General features: G+C 41.0%; 1 protein-coding gene across 8 annotated transcripts in view; it reads right to left on the minus strand.

Annotated features, from left to right (window-relative positions):
* Positions 1–21,569, minus strand: part of LOC138210885 (multiple PDZ domain protein) — a 43,975-nt gene that overhangs the window by 13,655 nt on the left and 8,751 nt on the right. For 3 of the 8 annotated variants that reach the window (XM_069170233.1, XM_069170232.1, XM_069170231.1), the window contains exons 7-29: positions 20,834–20,956; positions 20,367–20,561; positions 19,692–19,794; positions 18,810–18,898; positions 17,850–18,081; positions 16,015–16,101; positions 15,621–15,700; positions 15,344–15,490; positions 14,437–14,607; positions 13,526–13,711; positions 12,919–13,128; positions 11,654–11,812; positions 11,163–11,315; positions 9,491–9,826; positions 8,985–9,096; positions 7,888–8,086; positions 7,172–7,213; positions 5,761–5,874; positions 5,486–5,566; positions 5,219–5,396; positions 4,914–5,024; positions 1,384–1,476; positions 161–223 (exon numbers count right to left, since the gene is read on the minus strand). In XM_069170233.1, the coding sequence (XP_069026334.1) occupies positions 161–223; positions 1,384–1,476; positions 4,914–5,024; positions 5,219–5,396; positions 5,486–5,566; positions 5,761–5,874; positions 7,172–7,213; positions 7,888–8,086; positions 8,985–9,096; positions 9,491–9,826; positions 11,163–11,315; positions 11,654–11,812; positions 12,919–13,128; positions 13,526–13,711; positions 14,437–14,607; positions 15,344–15,490; positions 15,621–15,700; positions 16,015–16,101; positions 17,850–18,081; positions 18,810–18,898; positions 19,692–19,794; positions 20,367–20,561; positions 20,834–20,956 (3,264 nt within the window). The remainder of the gene's footprint in view (positions 1–160; positions 224–1,383; positions 1,477–4,913; positions 5,025–5,218; positions 5,397–5,485; positions 5,567–5,760; positions 5,875–7,171; positions 7,214–7,887; positions 8,087–8,984; positions 9,097–9,490; positions 9,827–11,162; positions 11,316–11,653; positions 11,813–12,918; positions 13,129–13,525; positions 13,712–14,436; positions 14,608–15,343; positions 15,491–15,620; positions 15,701–16,014; positions 16,102–17,849; positions 18,082–18,809; positions 18,899–19,691; positions 19,795–20,366; positions 20,562–20,833; positions 20,957–21,569) is intronic. The other 5 variants (XM_069170234.1, XM_069170236.1, XM_069170237.1 and 2 more) reach the window with 4 other exon arrangements.

Here is a 21,569-nt window from a genome sequence, read left to right on the forward strand (position 1 = left end):
GAACCACATGTAAAACGCGCCGCGGTTTTTACTGAGTTTGTTTTGAAGCATATTTCACAGCTGGTTCTTACTGCGGTGAGCGACACCTTCTGAAAGTTGACTACGACAGATACCGAACAGTGACGCGTGTTGTCATTGCAGGGTAATTGGAAACACCAACCTTGTCCTTGTTGTCCCTTGATACGGCCGCGGCTCGCTCCTCGCTGGAGTCTGTTATCGACGACTGGAGCGTTAAAGACAGACATGAAGGTAAATGACTCAACTCCGCACCAGACAATAACAATGAGGACCATCAAATGAATGTGTGTCACGTATAGAGAGCGAATTTATGATATCCCCTTCAATGTCACCAGATAGGGAAAGATACTGTATCACGCTGCTGAGGAACGCAGAGACAGTAATCCCATAAATATTAATAAGTTCGTACTTAAAGTCGTAAGTGTTCCGAATGACTAAAACCGAGCGGAGTCTGTTGTGCTTTACAGTAAACCGTCTTTTTTTTAAAAATTTATTTATTTAAATGCTATTAGAAATCCTCAAGTAACGGAAAACTTTCACTTCTTCAGCTAACTTGAAGGAAACTTGGCAAAACACAAGACACGCTTAAACATGGCAAAACATTGATGTGTTGAGTGGAAAAGCGTGCCCAGCTCTACATGTCCATCCAAGCTTGACCATTTCTTCCCAACGATGGAGCTTAAAAGGCTCGACCAGAGAAGCTGGCGCCTTCAAAAAAAAAAAAAGATCTCTCATTTCTTCACCTCGTGCTACTTGTGTTGACTGCAGACGGTCTAATCAAGCTGTCTTTCTTACATTGGCAATGAGGCACTTGGGACAATGTTTTGAGGGATAATTGGAAAAAATTGCCTTTCAAAGCTGTTGACAGGAGGAAAATAAAATGCACTTGCAGTAAAAGCCTCGACTATGATTTAGCGTTTCGCTCAGTACAACAGAGGGGAAAAGCAAAAAGCACAGGAGACATAAAGACAAACATATGCCAACAGATAAGAGGAAAGTATGGATTCAAAAGCAGCACGCGCACGCACACACACACACACACACACACACACACACACACACACACACACACACACGGATAGATGCAGAAATGAAGCAGAACGTTTGGGATAATAATTTTCCAAAAAGGTTTGTTATTTGGAGCAACTTGCAGAAATCTGAATGTGACTGACATTTAACAACGTTTAACCCCTTTTAGCTTGTGACACGCCCACGCAGCCTCTCCGTCAGCCTCTCCGTCAGCCACTCCGTCATCCACTCCGTCATCCACTCCTTCTCTCGCATCATGCAGCTCGTTAACTCAAGTTTCCACACGTCAAAGCAGTAGGGGTCAAGTGAAAGACACAGACACGGGGTAGCTCTAACCTGAAGGATGGCAGGCGCTAAGGAGGTTTGATTAGTGCAGCAAAGGCTCGACCCGCGGTGGCTATTTAGCTGCAGAAAGGGCAGGGGCGGCTTCTAAAAGCAACACAACACCAACAAGCTGACGACATTCAATATGACGGCGGAGCCTTTCTGACAAAATTGAATCGGAGGCCCTTCAGAGAGAAAAATAAGGGGGAGTGCATCGAGGACAGAATCACCTCAGGTTTTATTTAAATGAGAAACAATTGTATTATTCCTGGATGGAGGCGTTTTCTTTACATGAAAAAAGTCTGAGAAAAGCTTCTTTCTGTTTCCAGGATTCCTCCAGGCTACCTTGAGATTATTCATTGCTTACAAGAGAAAGATTTGAAACTTGAAGGGGAACAGCACGGACATGTGGTTCTTCTCTCCAGGTGGCCCGCAGCGGCTGCATTTTAAAATGGCACCGCAGGTATGCCGACATTACTTCGACACATCGTCCAATCAAAATGATATTTTTCAAACTATTCAGTCAGTTGTTATGAATTTCAGTTTAGCCGCAACTGAACAGTGACTCAGTGACTTTATAGTAAATTGGAAAAGTGTTCTCCTCAAGTCACGGAGGCACAAATGACTTCTTTATTTATTTTCTATATTTTCAGGGTTGCCAACTTCAGCCACACACAGACCTCCTTAAAGTCTCACTGTTTATGTATCTTTAGTTTAACCTCTTTCACTTTGTTCACCCACATAATGGATCATTTAAATGGAGATGGCTGTAAAAATACAACTTTTAGTTTCATTATGGTGGAGTCTGTCAGATTAACGATGCTTGCTAATAATATCTTCTGTGCCATTTCATGCTATCCAGGTTTTACATGAGCATTTGTACATGTGGCACAACAGTGATATGATAACTTTATTATTTATATTTATCTCCAACACAGAGACAGAATCAGTCGGGATATAAAGGAAAATGACATTCTGTAGTTTTCTAACTTTCTAAATTAGCTGTCACACACTAATCAAATCATTTATTAACAGAGTCCTGAGCTTCATTATGGCGAGTTTATGGTTATCATTTTTGAGAAAAAGAATATCAAGTATACTGTATGTAGTAGTGACATAACTGTGCAGGTGGATGAGCTCCAATATTCAGGATGCAACCTTTCTAATAATTATGGTAAATAACAGAATAAGTTGAAATAATGTCACAATGACAATACATCTTAACTTACTGTGGTTTGATAAATTATCACTACGCCTAGACGTGATTTTAAGTGTTAAGAAAATCATGAATTAATTTTCATGATTTTTGTCAACAAAACATGACATATTTGGGCTGATTATTATCCCTGAAGTTCGCCCTCGGACTCTCTCTATCTGGGTTATTTAAAATGACAGTTTTCTCAATAACCTCGGGTGGTATTTATCCATCCATCCTTTTTATTCTAGATTTGTAGGTTTGTAGATGAAAGGAATTCATTTGTGACGCTCACGGCAATTTGAAAAAGCATTTAAACTCAACATCTCGTTTCAGAATCAATGGCCACCACAATGGCGCTGAATAGATAATGCGCAGAATTTACTGTCTCCAGTTCTCATTGCAATTCTCCGACTGATGAAACGGTCCACAGCGCCTGGTGAAATTTGCATCTTCATTATGTGAAGAAATCTCTACCAACCTCAAAAAGTTGGCAACCCTTATTTTGTATAAATGATGGTGATGAGTATCTCTATAATAGGTCGCAATGGAATTCCAATAAGCCCCCCCTGTGGTTAAATTGTATTAAGGATCTGGTCCTGATTTGTACTGAGTGTCAGCATTACACACCTTCAGCACAGAGCTGTCCTCATGACCAAAATTGATTTTACCACTCACTGATTAAAAACCTCTGTCAGCCATGTCTGTTACCGTGATAGAAAATAGAATAGGATGTCTGTATACTAACATTAACCTTCAGGTCTTTTTTTCTCCCAGAGTGATTCTCCGATTCTACTTTGCCTTTATTTCTATAAATGCAAACATTACATCTATACATCTGTACATGTCAAGGACGGAGTTAAAAAGGAAGACTCCACTAACAGTCAAGAGTCGAAAAGACAGAGGAGGCAGGAGAGATAAGGCAACTGTGATTAAGTGTGATGGATAGGTGATGCGCTAGAAATGAGAGAGACGGAAAGAGAAAGACAGATTACCTGACATGTGTGATGTGGCATGCATGTGAAAGCGGCAGTGTGTGTCTCTACAGCGGGCGATGGAGCTGGGCAAGTTATTGACTCGGGCTGAGAGAGCTGTGTGGGGGGGGGGGGCAGAGATGAAGGGTTTCAGGCAACTCGTAATGTAGTAACTGTGGTTAAAAAGCACTTCATGGAAGCACGTGGGAGTTTTAACCCTCTTTAAAGGAATGCTAAGTATGAAGCTGCAGTTAACAGAGGGCTAGCTTTGCATAAAGACCCTCCGCTGTCTTGTTTTTCATATTTAACAGACAGATACGAGAGCGGTATAAATCTGCTCACCTAACTTTTATTAAAAAGAGTTATTAAGTATGCTCCAGGGGTAACAAATTGAATCAATTGAATTCCTCTTTACTAGAGTCAACGAGCCACAGCGTATCGAAACCTGCATTAACAGACTTTTGTTGACTTTGTAAAGCAGCAACAACCTCACAGCAGTGACATATCATTAACTTTTAAATCGGCTGGTTAAGTTAGCTGTCAAGTTGGTACTGTTTGGTCCTGGGTGTTAAGCACACAGGGAGTTTTCAGTACACGGTGCCTGCTATGACTGAGAGCAATGAGAGGGAACCAAAACGGCACAGTTGCTGGCGAGAAAACGGAAACAGTAAGCTGAAAGATGCTACAAAAAAAAAAGAAGCTCCGTAGAGCAGAGGGGGGAACTGCAGAGTCGGGGTCAGTCAATTATCTGTGGGTACATCAGAACAAACAACCCCTCTGTTATGCTCATAAAAATAGTGATTACAGCGGCTTTAATGTAATTCTTGCCCTCCTTGTGTCCTTCTCCTGCTCGTCTTCCGTTAGATTATGAGTTGCTACATGCTTAATGAGTCACCAGAATGTTAGAGGAAAGCATGTGGGAATATGTCATTGATAACAGTGCATGAAAAGTGTCTGACTGTGAGAGATCTGACACTGGAGGCGAGCCAGCAGCGGCCCCAGCAGGAAACTACTTAGTCATGCTTTAAAGGCCTGAGGGCACTTTCAAACAACAAACGATGTTGTTGATCTGGTGATTTTCAATGAGTGTCACTCTTAAAGGTTAAAACTTGCTAAAATATTTAATATGCCACACAGGGTTTGTGATCGCTTTCATGAAAGATTTCAAAATGACTTTGAACATCCAAACAAGGCAGAGACTACAGGAGAGACTACAGGGGTTGGATATTGTACATTTTAGCTCTTGAAAATGCCCTGAATGGCCTGTGCAGATACAGTAAAGTTTTACATGAGGTGAAAAAAAGAAGCTACAGAGTGAGGAAATTATGACCTTTAGAATACGGGATTGGTTTGACGCGATTATACAGACTCACCCTGGTCCTGTGGATAATACTCTGAACCAAGAACAAGACAGGGTTGCCTGCCCTTCGTATGGCCTCCACCGCCTCCTCGTGACTGGCATCTCTCAGATCGACTCCATCCACCTGAAATAGAGATATTAAGGCGAGGAGTCAGTGAGGGACCTGAAATCTCCCTTTTGCATTTTAATGATTTAACACTGAGGTTATTAGTCCAAAACCAGGTCGTTTAACTGATTTCAAATCCTCCACAAAAATCTAAATGACATCAAATAACAACATGAACTTGATAGCTTTTGTGACCCGACATGTTCCTTTACCTCTACAATCCTGTCTCCGGTCTTCAGGGTCCTGTTCTGTCCAGCTGGGCTGTCCTCCAGGACGTGCTTGATAAAAATACCCCTCATCACCTCTCCATTGCTCAGCCGGCTGCCCATCCCTCGGCCTCCGACGATACTGATCCCCAGCGACTTGCCCGGCTCTCGGAAGAGCTCCACTCTGCAGAGGGTACCAATGCAGGCTTTCTAGATTTTCCCAGTTTTCCCTTCAAAGATGTGACGTTTGTGCGCGTTTCATTTGGAACTCACTTCCTTGGTTGGTTCCAGTTGCTGTAAGAGGCACTCTCTTCGCCCTCTCCGTCTTCACGCTCAGGGAGGATAGGAATATCTCTAAAAAGATAATAGTGGAAGAAAAAGGTTTTATAATAGTCAGAAAAATGTATTCTCTTGATTGTCGGGTGCTTATTAAAGCTACAGGGCTTAAAAAAAAAAAAGAATAATAAAAGACAATATGATCAACAGGAGAGCATTAATCTGTAATTACATGACAACAGATACTTTGGTTCGTGAGCATCAGGACGTACTTTGGAGATGGAAGTGGAACTGGAACGGGAGCCGCCTCAGAGAAGACATCGTCTCTAGCCTGCTCCAGGCTGGCCTTGTACTCCTCCAGATACTCGGCTGGGACATATGTAATGCTGGACACATGCGCGCACACACATCAATACACATAAGCACACACACGCACATAAATGAATCAACCTTTCCATAACTTCACAATTTGGCACCAATATTTTTATACTCCATTACTCACCTTGGAGGCAATTACGCCCCTATTTATTAAAAAGCACGTGGTAATTTACCGTAAATAGTGAACTTCCATTTGAGTGTAAACTTGTATGAAAGCATCACATAAATTTCATAAACAAAACGGTAAAAAAGAAAAACAAATCTGCTCATTCCCATTTAGAAGCCTGTTTTTGTCAGATTTAACGTCAACAGGAAAACTGAACTCTGTGTTTCTCTGCTGATGCAGTCTTCCTGTCACCAGCACAAGGTGAGAAGGCAATGAATTATATATAGGTCCTTGACATACGACTGTTCAAAACAGGTGTTTACTTTGTTAAATGTCTGAGCAAATCAAGCCGGATGTCACCTATTGTGCGGCGAACGGGTGACAAATCTGAGGGATCTGTTCCACCTATTATGAATTAAAGATCAGACAACTAATTTACTCAAAGAAATGAAGCAAACGATAACTGACAAAATCTGACACCCACTTAGTCCAATTTCAAAACAATTCAGAGTGAAGTTGATTCTGAAGGGCACATTAACACATCTGAGCGGAGCTGACAGATCTTCAACAGATGGGTTGATTTGTTTTTTTGAACATGATGGCATGCAGACAGAGGGAAACGAATCCCAGTGAAATAATGAAATGGATGAGTCAGTTCATTAAGAACAGGCAGTGAGGGACATGGCAGAGCTTAAATACCAATGATGAATACAAAAACGGGGGGTTGGAAGAGGGAGTTGTAAACGGTGTTGATCATGTTAGTCACAAAAGTAAAATTAATGAAGTTAGGCAGAAAGTTAAATGCAGTTACGTGACAGTCAATCAAGATTTATCCAGATATGCGTGTTAAGATGTATTCGGTTTAGGTTCTGTCGCCACGAGACAAATTTGAATTAAACACTGGTTAATACTGAAGTGCAAGGTCACAGCATAATTAAAATGTTAACGAGTCATCTGATTGATTTGAAAAGCAGCATCTTCAGTGACTAAATTCCAAAACCATAAAGTAGTATGTTTTGCTGTTGTCACAGTTTTGACACTCTTTGTGAAGAATTGACCTTCAAATTCTTTGTCTGGATAAAACTCTTTTAATAGACTGCAGTGAAGCCCGGCAGCAGATGGAGAGACTTGAGAGGAAGGAAACCAAGATGGCAGCTTTACGCCGAGACGCCACCAGCGTGGAAGTTAGTCATACTCACACATAAAATGGGCACAGATCGTCCTCGGGTGCACAAGCAGATCTAGAATGTGAAGAGTTGGCTTTTATGCACCGCAGCGAACAAACTGCCAAGTTTAGTTCAGCAAGCGGAACTTGTAAAATAACACAGTTTATGTGTAACGGAAGTCCTTCAAAGGGCAGGATGAACTTTTTCATGGCAACACAGTGTAACTTTGGTGGGACTAATGTAGTCCAGTTAATTTATTCCTGCTTTTGTTTATACAACCAGTCGGTAACACTTGAGTCTATGTTCCCAGCCTGTATTTTGGATCCACATTTCAAACATCGTCCAAGTTTTGCTAAAGTTGATTCTTGAGATGAACGGAGCAAACAATGATTTCATAACTACTGTATAATGCCAAATACTAAGAATTGGATACAAACAAAATATGATTGTATAAAAGCTGACCAGCCTTGTCAAACAAACCCAGTGATCAATCTTTTCCCTGATTTTAATTTCACTTTTTGTATCCATTCAAAGTTCTGGTACAGCCCTGAGAATTACATGAAACAAATGCAATTGGAAGCTAGACTCATCCTGTTTTCAAGCTCAAAAAAAAACATCATTATTAACAGTATCATTAAGGCACTGTTATTGGACAAATTGAAGTGATACTACGTCCTCTTATTGAGTCACAGTAATCTGCGTAAACAGATGGTGCACTTCACCACTGCTGTTTGCTAACAGTGTCATACCCCATGTCAGGTTCGATGAGAGAGTGTCTTCTGAGCATGGCACGAGCCTGAACGTTGGTCAGGTTGGCGGTGGGCTCTCCGTTGATGCCCAGGATGAGATCTCCAACCCCCAGACGTCCATCGCGGCTAATGGACCCTCCGTGGATTATACTGCGGATCAGCATCCCCAAACCGTCCTTCATGGCGCTCACTGTCATCCCTTTGAGGTAGATCATACAAAAAAAAAAGTGTTCGGCACTAACCTTGAATTTTGATCAGTCAGACTCTCAAGTACTTTAAACTCCATTTTGATCTATTGAGACACTTTCAGCAGTTTCAACTCTGATACACAAAAACCTTTTGCAATCCTAGAAACTGTGGAGGTATTGACAAATTTTCTTGCTCATGTCGTCCTCAATGGAGGAGTGTGGCATAATATATTTAGGGACTTCTCGACCTTAAACAAGAGAAGAAGAGGAGGCATGGGAGACAATTAATCCGCACGCATGTTCTCATCTTTATCAACTTGAGGGGACAGTGGAGTTGAAGCCTAAATTTCAAACCCTCTTATGTAACAACTCAGTCTGGGAGTTAATTCGCAAAGATCATAAAAATACCAATTCGTGTGGTCTATTTAAGAGCGGTTTTGGAACTAAAATCATATTTGGTAAAAAGGTACAATGGAAAGAGAAAACTCAAACATATTATTGCAGAATATTCTATTCAAGTACCAAATATAGACCTTCAAAGAGAACCTAAAAGCAAAATGAGAGGCTGTTTTCTTCAAGGAACCGAAGATTTTTAACTGTGCCTTCATCACACCTATTTGTTTTGTAAGTGCAAACTTGGTATTCTCTGAGCCAGCAGCAGCCCCTAGGGCAGGTTTTGAAATGCAAATACTCGGTATAGCAATGGAATTACCCTTTCTGTGTGGAAAACCGCCAAAAATCACTTCTGTAATTTTTGCCTCAAAACTGGGATTCATAAAACATGAAACGAAAAAAAGGAAAGGCCAAATACGCCTTTCAATCCTGCCACCTCATTAATGCTTCCGTGAAGGATGAGATGAAAATAAATAAAGAGGATAAATAAAAGAACGTGAGGAAATTAACACAAACCGAGGCTGGAGTTGCCCTTGACAACTGTGATAGTCCTTTCGAAATTGCTCCCCGAGGTCAGCGGCCCTTTGTCGCCGTCTTCTGCCGATTCGTTCACACCAGCTCCGTCGTCCTTGAAGGTGATTCAACACACTTATTTATGACACTGAATGAAAATGCAAGGCCAGATTATAAACAAAATGGGGTCTCTGGAGAAAAAGGCAGGTGCCGCAGTTTGGCTTTGAAATTAATTCTACACAAATAAACTGAGAAGATTGTTAATCGAGTGTTTGAATAGAGTCTCTGACCGCAGGCTTTTTTTTTTTTAAAAGGAAGAAATTTCACTTAAAAAAAGATCAAGGAGGATTATTTTCTCGCTTTTGTGAGGGACCTTGACATTTTCTTGATGTTTACGGCATGCTGATGACTAATTCTCCTTCATCAGTTTGTCAGAAAATCCATTGCTCACATTTTTTTGTTATGACTCAAAAAAAAAATATGCTTTGTCAAAAATCTGGTTATTTTACCTCCATCAAATTCATTATATCGCCAAAAGATATAGCGGGTTCCTTCTGGTAGTGAAGGGGCTCCACGGGTTCCTTCTGGACATTGGGCCTGCTCTCTGTTTCAGTGAATGGACTGTAGGCGTTTAAGCACTCCACTGGGTCTTCTTCGTCCGGGTGCTGTGCCAGGTACCGATCAGAGCTGCTCAGAATGGCATTAAAAGCCGGAATGTGACCAGTCAAACTCGGGGGAGTGTAAGAGGCGGACTTTTCCGGAGAGAACACTTGAGTGCCGTCTGCGAGGCCGGATGGTGTTGCAAAGCAGGGATGCTCATCCAACAAGTTGAGGCGAGCTGTCAGCTGGGGGGAAACAAAACAAAGGAGCTGATTAAGCATCCCGCTCTGTTCGTTAGACGACTGCCCAACAGCGAGAATTTTTCTTGCTCGGTCGCCATCCTGCCCTCCTCGTAATGTGCCACAGAGAAGTCAACAGTGGCCAATAGAAAATGGCATGAATTCCGGGTGATCTTGAGTGTGAATTGCTCAATATGTAGTTTTATTATAACAGCATTTAAGACTTTATTGGAACCGGCTGGTAATGAATCTCAGTGAGAAATTCCCTTTGGGAGCCTGAACGAAAGTACAAAAAAAAAGTTCAACTATGCAAATATGGATTACAAGTGGGGCTCAACAAAAGCAGATATGTAGAATAAAACAAGAAAAAGGGTATATTGAATTTAAATAAGGTACCACCATAAATGTAGAAGTAGATGAGCTGCCCAGACTAAAAGTACTCCCAGGTATCTACACAGTCCTAAGACTGATACTACTATTTTTCTTTTTAAAAGGAGTGATTTACAGGAACCAGTGACATTTCTTTAGTTTTTATTATTATTAGTGTTCATAAAGTGTACATAACGGCACACCTACAGTATCTAATAAGTCATTTTTATGGTAAGCAGAGCGGGACTGTAATCTGTTGGAAGCAATGGACACTCTGACACTCTGGTGACCTTTTATATTGCTGTTCAGTAAACAGGCCTAGACCACAACACACAAAAACATCCACATTCCTCAGGACAATATCTCCTCAGATACCGTCAGCAGGTCTGAAAAGCTGGTCAACCATTTACTGTCAGCGACGAAGAAATAAAAGATTTATCAACAGACTTGTGCCCCTCTCTCCAGAGCTTATCATCACAAGAAGACGGAGCCGTCTGGTCTCATATAAACATTTGAAATCGGTTTCGTGAAATCCCACAATACTATAAAATGCCACGAGTTGTCCCGTCTGTCCCTCTCGGCCGGCCTGTAATACTTTTAAATTACTCAGGAAGGCCTTACAAATCAGGTCTGCTGTGACCGTTGGGAAAACTGGAAGCACACAGATACCCTTAGGATAATTGTTTGTCTGCCCCTTGCTCTTCTTTGTTTATATTCCTATAATTTAATAACCATTTGGGGAGCTGCTGTTCTTGGGGCACCCAGCTACAACGCTCATGTAAAAACAATGTCAGTAACAAAGACAAAAAAGAAACATGTCTCTTGACCTTTTAGCTCTTGATGACAAAACCGAGAGGAATTGCTGCATGCCACGTTGTGTTGCTCGTGACAAAGACGAAGTGCATGAAACGAGGAAATGATTTCTGGTTTCAGTTGTCTCACACTTTGTGATGTTTAAGAAATGTTTGCTTACCTTAGGCGTGGACGAGTGCAGGTAATCCAGGTCGGCGCTACAGCTGCTACCATGGAGAGCGATCATGGAGGCCTGGAAAGTGTCGTCCTCTATCCCAGAGTAAGTATGATCTAACCCCTTTTCATCAGACAGGTCTGCTTCGCTGGTGTCAATCTGTGATAACGGATGAGAGTATAAACAACTCGCACTAAATTGGCATTTAGTGTCGAGCACTTTGGTGAACTATCAAGTGACAGACAGCTGAAATGATCAAACTTTTCTATGATCCTAATGTGACTAATTCAAAATGATTTATGTCCAAAATACAACATTAACATGTACCTTATAATTTGTTACAATGCCATTCATAAAAGCTAACTGTTGCATCATTACAAACAAACAGAGCACTCTCTGTAAATATTAGACAGAAGCAGAAATTACATGTAAAGTACAATTAGTTTTTTCTTTTCAGGAGTTTTTGATTTTTCAGTTTTCCCAAAAAGCTAACTAACCAATGCAGGTTCTGCTCGGTAAAGGATGCCCTCAGTCAGTTCTTCTTCCTCTCCTTCTTCAACCAAAATATTGTTGAAGTCAAATGAATGGATGGTGGATGATGAAGTTATTTCCTGCTCACCATATGGGTGTGGAGAGTGGGAATATCCACATATTCCCTAGGAAAGTGGAGAAATTCTTTCAGTGTCTCCAGCTTTATGTAATTCGAATTTTTTTTTTTAAACTTATTTTTCCCAAATTTAGTAGATTAGTATGGAATGGAGATAGAAAGAGATGTTAGGAATTATTGAGAATGTTGTACACTAACTATAGAGTGAAATAAAGATTGGGTCAAACAGAGAAATTGACGCATTCACAATGTCTTTGAAAGATTAATAGAAAACGCTCTTGAACTTTTCATGTGTGTTCTCTCTTGTAGGAGCTCTTGGTATTGATTTTGTGGAGCATGCAGCCCAGACAGATATATGAAAAGCAAGAAGGCATATTGGAGGATTACACGAGTCAGACTAGATTTTGAGAGGCAATACAACAAAATACCCCTCAGAAGTACATTCCCCGTCCTGCAGGAGAGCTGGATAACTCCACAGAGGCTTCCTACAGCGCTGTAATCCTGCTAACCCAGGCAGCCCAGAGGTCTCACTGAGTAATCCAATGGCAGATTCAATACGAGAGAAATGCAGCGGTACAGCTGAAAGAATGCAAGCTGTTTTTGTTTTTTTTTGCAGAGCGAAACATCACGTACAAAGTGCACAGGTTCCCGGAGCAATGAACATGCCGCCGGACAGACTTAATATTTGACAGGTGCCCCGGTGTGTTTAAATGTACAAGAGGGTGGGTGCTTTTGGAAAATTCAATATCTTAAGAATATGAAACGGAGGGCACAGAGCATTTTAGGCTGGTCACCTCCTCTGAAAGAACAGTGGGTGGAATGTTAAACCATGCAGCCTACCTCCACACTTTTTCCCTCCATGAAAAATTCAAGCCTTTGTAAACTGAGCCCTCGTGACTGAGTACTAAGTCGTGTGATATAAAGACTGTCTGACTCAAAACCTCAGGCGTGCAGTTACAAATCCCTGACTGCTGAACAAATATTACAACAACAACAAAAAAAAAAAAATCACAAAAGCATGTATACAACTCTTTAGTAACCCCCAACAGATTTGCATACGCTTACACTTCACCCCCAACACACAGGTTACACTCTACCTTCAGAAAGGTTTAAAAGCAGAGAAAAATGGAAAGAATAACCAATGCTAATGCTTACAGGCAGCGGCTTGGCGACGCCAATCTGCACCGTGCCGAGCTTGGCCCCCTTAAGGGCCTGGACAGCATCCTCCAGGCTGGCGTTCTCTAGGTTGGTGGCATTAACATACATGAGTCGGTCTCCTGGCAACAGTCTCCCATCCTTCTCGGCGATGCCATTGGGAACCAGAGAGCGAATCACAATCACCGTCTTGACGGGGTCCAAAGGGTCCTGAGGTGAAGCCAGGCCAGTAAAGTCAACAGGTAAACTATCACTAATTCCATCTTAAACTTAAGATGGAAATCAAATGGAATTGAATTCATTTTGATTAGCCATATAGAGTATTTAATGTTAATTAATTGTGGAAATATTTGCGTAAATGTTAGAAAAGGAACACAATGTGGATAATGAAAACAACAATATTCCAACATGTGCAAAATCTCGGCTAATAATGACTATTCACTGTATGTTTAGGCACTCCAAAGACAAAAATATAAACAATATAGCCACATCTATCAAAACTTTACCAACATACTTTTATAAAACAAGCTCAAAAGAATCCCCTCCTCGTAACATTTGTACACACACACATCAAAATCTTCTGCAAAGTCCTCGGAAGTTTTCCCACCTGGTAATCCAAAATGCTGAATCCCAATCCCCCTTCTCCCTTTTCGAGCTCGATATTCTGGATCTCCGACTCCCACATAGCCAAAGGACACCCTATCGCTTCCTCAGTCACGTTATCCTGTGCTGCTGCTAAGGGGTTCACCTCTGAGTCCTCGGCAACCAGTGCACTGCTGAGGTCTATTTCATTCTGCAGAGAGAGGAGAAGCCCAAAATCACTAAGTAACACCATGCCATCCTCACTTTTATTTTGAACCCAGAGGCTGCTACCCTCTAGTTGTGTTTCTGGCTCAGGTTTCTGGCAGTAGATAAAAAGGAAATATCTTTGGGATGCCCGGGCCTCAGTATATTATCACAGATAAAGCTAGAGATGAAAACCCCTTCCCCAAAGGGAAGCTGCTTTTGATGTTTCATATCTCTCGGAAATGTTGTTGGCTACTTCTGAGGTATTGCCAGAATTGGTCTTAATAAACTTTTAGCTTCCCTCGCTTATCACTTCGTCTTAATCCATCATGGCTGGCAGTGCGGAAAGCCAATGGAGCGATTGACAGCAAAGCTACGCTAATAATAGTTGATGGCTTACAAGGGAGAAACTTAAGTTGGGTACTTAAAGAGTATCACTTTCAAATCATATACCCTTGCTGTATATGCACGGGCAGGGAAACATGTTTCATGATACATCACCGCTTGTCAAGGAGAGGCAGAGAGTTTACGACACGATTTATATTCGTCATCCGCTACAATACTCTGTAATAATATAGTCTGCCTGTTTTTAAGGTAAATATTCGATCACTTATGCTTGGTTTTGACTTTAAACATTTACAAATGTGCCTGTGAAAATAATCGAGAAAAAAAAAAAAAAAAACGTTCCGCCGTGTGATTATGTGCTGTCGGGTAGCAATGCAAATGTGGTACCTTTAATTTAGATGCCGTGGACAGAGCCTCTGATTCTGCTTGGCCAGCATCCATATCAGTCTGAAGGTCAGGAGCAGGCCGACAGCACGTCATGTACACACAGAGTGGAAGCTCCTTCAGGATTCTCACTACTTCTTTGTGGGTTTCACCAATCAGGGAAATACCATTGACCTGACAGAGGGGAGGTTAGTATTGGCTTAATCAATTTATTTATCAATTTATGTCAAATCCATGGTCACATTTCCTGACTATCAAAGCAGAAAGGGAGCAGTGTTAGTATTATTTTAGAGTCATGTCTGTCTTCTGGCTGCTGATACACGCGTACATGTGGAACACAGTAGTTATTCGACTTTTTCACTGAGAACAGCTTCCCGCTGAAGCTGGAAAAGACAACGGTGAGAGTGAACTAAAACAGTTAAGCTGCCTGCCATGAATACAAAACATCTCTGAAAGCTGCACGGACGCCTTGCAGAGCCGAAAGAAATGCAGCGTTCAGTGTTAATTCAAATGTCATCATTGCTACAAGCAACTCCTTTGACATTACCCATCAACCACCAAATCCATTATTAATATAAAGAAGTCAATGAATGCAGCTCTAAGTTATACTTTTACTTTATTATTCTCACTAGAGGCTTTTGCCTTTGCCGTGTCCTAAATATTTGGGCAGTAATAATTCCCAATACCTTCCAAACTTGTCTTTTTGAACTAACTTCTATGGCAAATTTAAATACTTAAATCTCCGGAACTAATACAAGCATTATGCTGTACATGTATTATAATAAAGCTAATGACTGTTAACCATTCTTGCCCCGTCAAAAGAATGTTTTTTGAAATACCTGTAAAAATTTAAACGGTCGTAAATATGAACAACAAACTTAACGTTTGTCTCAGTCAAGTGACCCTTTACCTCCAGCAGTTCATCTCCACTGAACAGTTTGCCACAACGACCAACAGGCCCCTCAGGAAGGACAGAGCGGATGTAATGATGCCCACTGTTGGCTTCGAGACTGATGCCCAGACCGCTGTTCTCTGTGAACTTCTCCACCTGAGCCACCTGTCACAGAAACAACGAATTACGTCCCCATTAGCGCATCACCTTTGAGATATTTGCCAGTATAAAGCCACTGCTTCGGGAACTTAGTGGTGTTGAGTATGATTGGAAAAACAATGAAAAGCAAACTTACTACAACTTCATTACTTGGTCCCAGAATCTCCTGCCACTTCGTCATTAGTTCGTCTTCTTCAAGAGTGGTTACCGTCAACCCTTGAAAAACACAATACAAAGTACTTCTGTTAATATACACAACAACATGAAATGAAGTCAAACCATTCACGACTTGGAACGCACCCTCAGTTCCTATGCAAAGTACTTCAAGTAGGAGCGGTAAACTTTTATCTGCACCTATTAAATAGTTTGAAACGGCTGCACTCTGAACCTAACAGCAGCACCCCTTTCAGTATTTCCTCCTGTTGTGTGTTTGTAGTCTGGTGTGGTCCTGTCAACAATAGCCCTTATCTGTCACATGTGTGCCCAGTATCTTTGCTGGAGTACTTGGGAGAAGAATCGCAGCCTCCTACCATCTTTGTCTTTCGTTAGCTGATCCGTGACAGGGCTGACATCAGATCCTTCACTCTTTGTCTGGAGCTGCTTTTCATCGGTGGCGACTGTAAACGCACAATGAACAGTTGAGATACCGACACAGACAGTATAGGCATACAGCTAATGGCAAAAACGCAATCTCCTCTCCCCGACGGCAGACATGCATTCAAAAAAAAAAAAAAAAAAAAATGCAAATATACACTGATGTTGAATTTATTTAGAAACCGTCTTAAAGCCTGGTCACTTAATCGCTCTCGGTTTAGAAGAGGAACCTGTCTTGTTACCCTATTTGTCTTTAACGTATATACGGTAAATGTCCTTGCTGATGTTACCCATAAACATACTCGGACTTAAAATATTTATCAAATGATCCTGGTAAAAAAAAAATGTAAACAACTTCGTGCCACAATTTATGTCTTGAGGGTTCCATGGGGCGCAGAACTGCTCACCCATGAAATGACTCCTTCCATACTTGGGCAAGCCATGACGTGTGCTTTACATCAGCAAGTGCCATCATAATCTACTACTTGCTAGTTAGAGATGGAAGAAGAACAACCCTAAAACTGACTTGACAACAGTCTGAGTAAGCAGTTAAATTACTTGCCATCATCCCAACCATTTATTAACCATTCGCACCAAAATATACAGTATTTTATTGCCCATAAAGTAGCTGAAACGCAACCGAGTTAATCACCAAACTGTTCTCTTTTCACACCCAGGGAGCTCCAGAGACGATCACTGATGCCCTGGTGTAGTCAACTGTAGAAGTCTCTTTCTTGTGCAAAACTCATTTGATTGTTTTAGATGTTTCAGAGCAGCCAAGAAAATATGTCTCCTAAATGTATGCTAATGCCTAGTTTTTCATTAGGTTTTTGGGCTACAACTTCCTGTTGCCAAATCTAATCACTTTCAGTCTCCATCGATCAAGTTGCTTTTCTTGCTTCTGCGATAGCCTGGAGGTCCTGTCAGTGCAGCTGGAGACAAGAGTCTTTCAGTTTGCTTCCCATCCATCTTGTGTGATGTCAGTATTTTGAAAATTGCTGAAGTTAGAACATAGAGACCTCGTGTGTAAATCTGTCAGTTTCTTGGTTCAAAGGATTTCAGATGTTGTGCATCATATGGTAATTTATTGCTAAATAAAATAGAAGTCATTAAGTTCAAGGTCAAAACAACATGATGGGAATTTTTGAGTTGTTTCCTTAGAAAGAAGGTTGTTAGGTTCCACCAGCTATTATGAAAGCAACGAAGGGTAGCACCACACTAAGTTCACGTCCATCATTGAGGTGAAAATGTGCAGTAACGTGGGAGTACTCAATCTGTTGCTGTTGTTCGGAGGAACCCTTTAGCTGGCAACAAGCAATTCATTTTTCAATATTTACATTAATGTAAAATGGTTGCTTAAAAAAATGTACACACAAATTCTGAAGCAGAATAAAGATGTCGGCTAGATATTCTGTTGCGGGCCCACATTCACGTTGTATAATCCATTATATCACAACCATGACACCCTTTTGGGCTGTATTTAGGATATAACTCAAGACAACATTTTTCATATTTGACAGGAGAAAGTTCTGTATTTTAACTGTAATGAAAAGTGACAGCAATCTCCATTTGGAATGGAAATTATTCCTGACTACATCATGAAAATCCTGTCTACGCCACATTTACACATCAAATGACCCCTTTTTTGTTGACAGGATGATGACTAGCAAGGAGTGTGTGTGTGTGTGTGTGTGTGTGTGTGTGTGTGTGTGTGTGTGTGTGTGTGTTTTTTCTATCCTCATTAGATTTTCTCTCTCTTTATCCCTCCTACCTTGGGCAGCCTCCTCAGCCTGCCTCTCCAGCTCCAGCTCCCTCATGACGGTGGTGGTGGTGGGGATGGTGGTGCACGGGGGCAGGATGGTGACACTGGGGGCCACGGCAGGGGGGATCTCGTCAGGCCTGAAGCCCCGCCGGATCAGCTTAAGGTGGACTGTCTGGCCCGTGTGTCTGAGCAGTTCCACTGCCTGCTGATTGGTGTATCCCTGGATGTTTACACCATCGACCTGCAGAGGGCGACCATTTGTGAGCCTACGGATTAAACAAGGGGCAGAGCAGCTTGCCTGGACATTGTTGAGTGTGCTGAACTGCCATCTATATTCTTGTTTAAGATGAAATTGATATAACACGCAGTCAATAATAAAAACCAGCACACATTCACAAACGGAAACTGCTGCACCTGGGTGTTCCCATCTATTTTAACAATTTACATTATTTATTTAGATCATTTCGGGCAGGTAAAAGCTGCATGTTTAAATAATTCATTGGCATTTAAATGTGTTATTAAGTTCTTAAGTGGAGTCTCAAAGCACATTATCATTTGCATTTAAGTACAGAAGTAAATCAGGCACACCTTCACACATGCACACCTGAACAAAACAGGAGTTTGTAAGAACTTTAGGAAAACAGGAGTCGGTATGAACTCGTGCTTCGAATTATGCAAGAAATTACAGTTCAACTTAATTTTTAATGTCCTGCAGTAATGGAATTCAAAACTTAATTGCTCAGTGTGCTAATTCAAGACTCTTTTATATTCACAGTCACAAGAAAAAACACTATCAGTTAATTGTGAATTATTCAAAATTATGCATCTCATAATTCCCCTCCATTGACTAAATGAGTAAATGTGATCTCTATGATAGATAATATAAAAGATTCACTGCATATTTTACCTCATGCCACTGAAGACAGAGAAAATAGTCATAGCTACAAAGAGCATAATTGGGGAACTTACAGCTATTATCTGGTCTCCAACATGAATACGGCCATCTTGATCTACGGCGCTGTCTTTTGTTATGCTCTTAACAAAAATACCAGAGGGCTCTGAGGAGTCGGAACAAGTTAAGAGATTAAAGAGGGAGGAACATAAACATGAATCACGACATTAAATAAAACCCGAGGACAAAAGCAAACAGATGTTTCAATTTTATGATAAAAGTTGTTGTGAGAAGGCATGTTTCTTTATACATGTACACATTTTTTTTTTTTTTATAAAACCAGTGCACTTTTTCTGACCTTGAAGACGAGAGACATATTGTTATGATTTAATTCACTGAATATACAAAATATATGATGAAAGGCTGCGCGGTGTTCCATTACATTGTAGCTGATTGCTATATTTTAAACGAATAAAAGTGAAGACATATTATAAGGTTAATATAAAAGTTGCACTAGTTGACTTCCTCTGCCTAAAAAAAAGTTTAAAACACAACTGTAACATATTAGAGACTGTGTTTGTCTATTGTCACAGCCTATTCCAATTTATATGAATGTGAACCTTTTCACAAGTTTTGTGTGTCATCCGTTTGGAGTTGAAGGAGTGTTCAAAGGTTCAAAGAAGTGAAACGACAGCTTGATACAGGGCTGATGAGAGCCGAGTTTCGAGGCCTAAAAACGGAAACAATAAGCTAAAAGATGCTAAAACACTCAGGAGAACTGAGTTCATCATGAGCAACCCCCTTCGACATTACAAATTCGATCAATGTTTTTTTTTTAGGCTATAAGAATATTAATTCCTGCAGATTGAAATCGTATCTAGTGAAGCACAGAAGTAAATATACATCAGTATGACACTTCAATTTAAAGGACCATCTATCCTAAAAAAGCATTTGCTTACCTGAATTTTTATCTCCAACATAGCCAGCAATAGTGATGCCCAGTCCCTGGGCGTTCTTGGTAAGGTTCACATCAAATGCTTCAGCCTCATCTTCCTCATAGTCCTGTGCAAAGGTTAACGGGAACAGCAGGTCAGCATCCACTGATAACTAAACAAAAGCAAAGTATGAATCATTTGATCACAGTAGAAAGGCAAGTCACGGCACGGTCGTCATCCAATTACATCTCACGGTCAGCAAAACACATCATTGAACTTTGATTGATAAAAAGAAGCGCTCACGATCAAAGGAACATGACGTTTCTCATTCATATCGTGAGTCACTGAAATTCATTCATGTTCAGATAGAGCTGAGTTTTATCTGTTTTTCAAAATGTGACTCGGGTGATGTAACCTGCAATTGTCTTTACATCCATTTATCCAGGCTTGTCACGACGTAAGAAAAGATAAAAGTGGAGTTGAAGCACCTGAACTTTAAGTCTGAAGATTTGAATATATGTGTCTAACTCTGAGTTTGCGTCATAGATGGCAATCAATCGCCATTTTGAAGCTGTTCACATCGTTGAGAATCTGCTTCGCTATAGAGATGAATTTTGAAATGACACGTATCTTTGTGGTAATAAATTGCCTCGAACTCCTGCTGTATTTTAGGTTCCCAGAAAAACAGCCCCCACCTACCTGCTGTTCAGTGACAGTGGGGAGCACCACAGGCATGACAGCAGAGGGATTCTCGTCCACAGGACCCCTGGTGACAACCAGCTTCACCCTGATGCCACACTGCCTGAGGACCTGAGCCACCTGTTCACTGCCCATGCCATAAAGGTCAGTCTCGCCAATTCTCAGAATGTGGTCGCCGCTGCGCAGGCGGCCATCCTGAGGTAGAACAAGTATGTTTAGTTTCTTAACATGTGTATCTTTGAAATCAGCGAATAAGTGACAGTTCATTCTGTGCCTGCTTGCAATTAAGTCGTTCTCGTGAAATCTCACTTGACGGGAGTCTACTGGATCGAGAACATTTAAAGTGTCATAAATACAAAAAAAGAAGTCACTTTTTTTTTTTTTTTTTTTTACTGTATAAACAACCCGGAAAAATGCGAAACCTGAACCGATTCCTAAAGGAAGTACAGATGCATTAATACAATCACCTGATCAGCTATCCCCCCAGGAAGTATAGTTTTGACTATAACCCCCGTGGTCTTTCCTCCGACAATACCGAAGCCAAGACCGGTGCCATCGTTCACCAACTCAATTGTCTCCACATGCTGCCACTAGGAGAGGTAAAAGTGAAGAAAAAAAAAATGCAAATAAACTCATAAATTGAATTTATCCAGTCATAAAACAGATGGAGCAAGACGAACAACTGGAAAGCAATCGGTCGCATCAGCAGAAGCGAATGTAATGTGTGTAATGTTTACCACTCCGGGAAGTAGTCCGACCCTTAAACGACGTAGCAACAGAGACGAGATCTCGTCCGCTTTATTGCTTTCTGGAGATGGATTCTCAAACTGAATAACTCCAGCAAGTAGAAACACTAAACTGCTCAGCTAGCTCAGTCTCGTTGGAATTAAGATATCCGCTGAAAGAAGATATCGATACACTCGTGACCCAGTGCTAAAATAAAAAAAAAAATACATGTGTTAAAACCAAAACGGTCTAGCTAGCCGCCGCCATCATTTTACGTGCCCGACTATCTGTGGTGTTACGGTACGGGTGCTCGGAGCCACAAAAAAAAAAAAAAAAAAAAAAGCACCAAAAGAGACCCGATTTCACCAAATGGGTCACATTTCATAGACCTATAGCAAGTAAAACATTATACTGCATATTATATGAAATTCAATTCCAATTCTATTTTCCCATTGAGAAGGCAGAGTGACATTTCTA

The sequence above is a fragment of the Embiotoca jacksoni genome, unplaced genomic scaffold (genome assembly GCF_022577435.1).
Source record: "Embiotoca jacksoni isolate LCO1_2020_lvr unplaced genomic scaffold, fEmbJac1.0.p SCAF_49, whole genome shotgun sequence".
Taxonomy (NCBI): Eukaryota; Metazoa; Chordata; class Actinopteri; family Embiotocidae; genus Embiotoca; species Embiotoca jacksoni.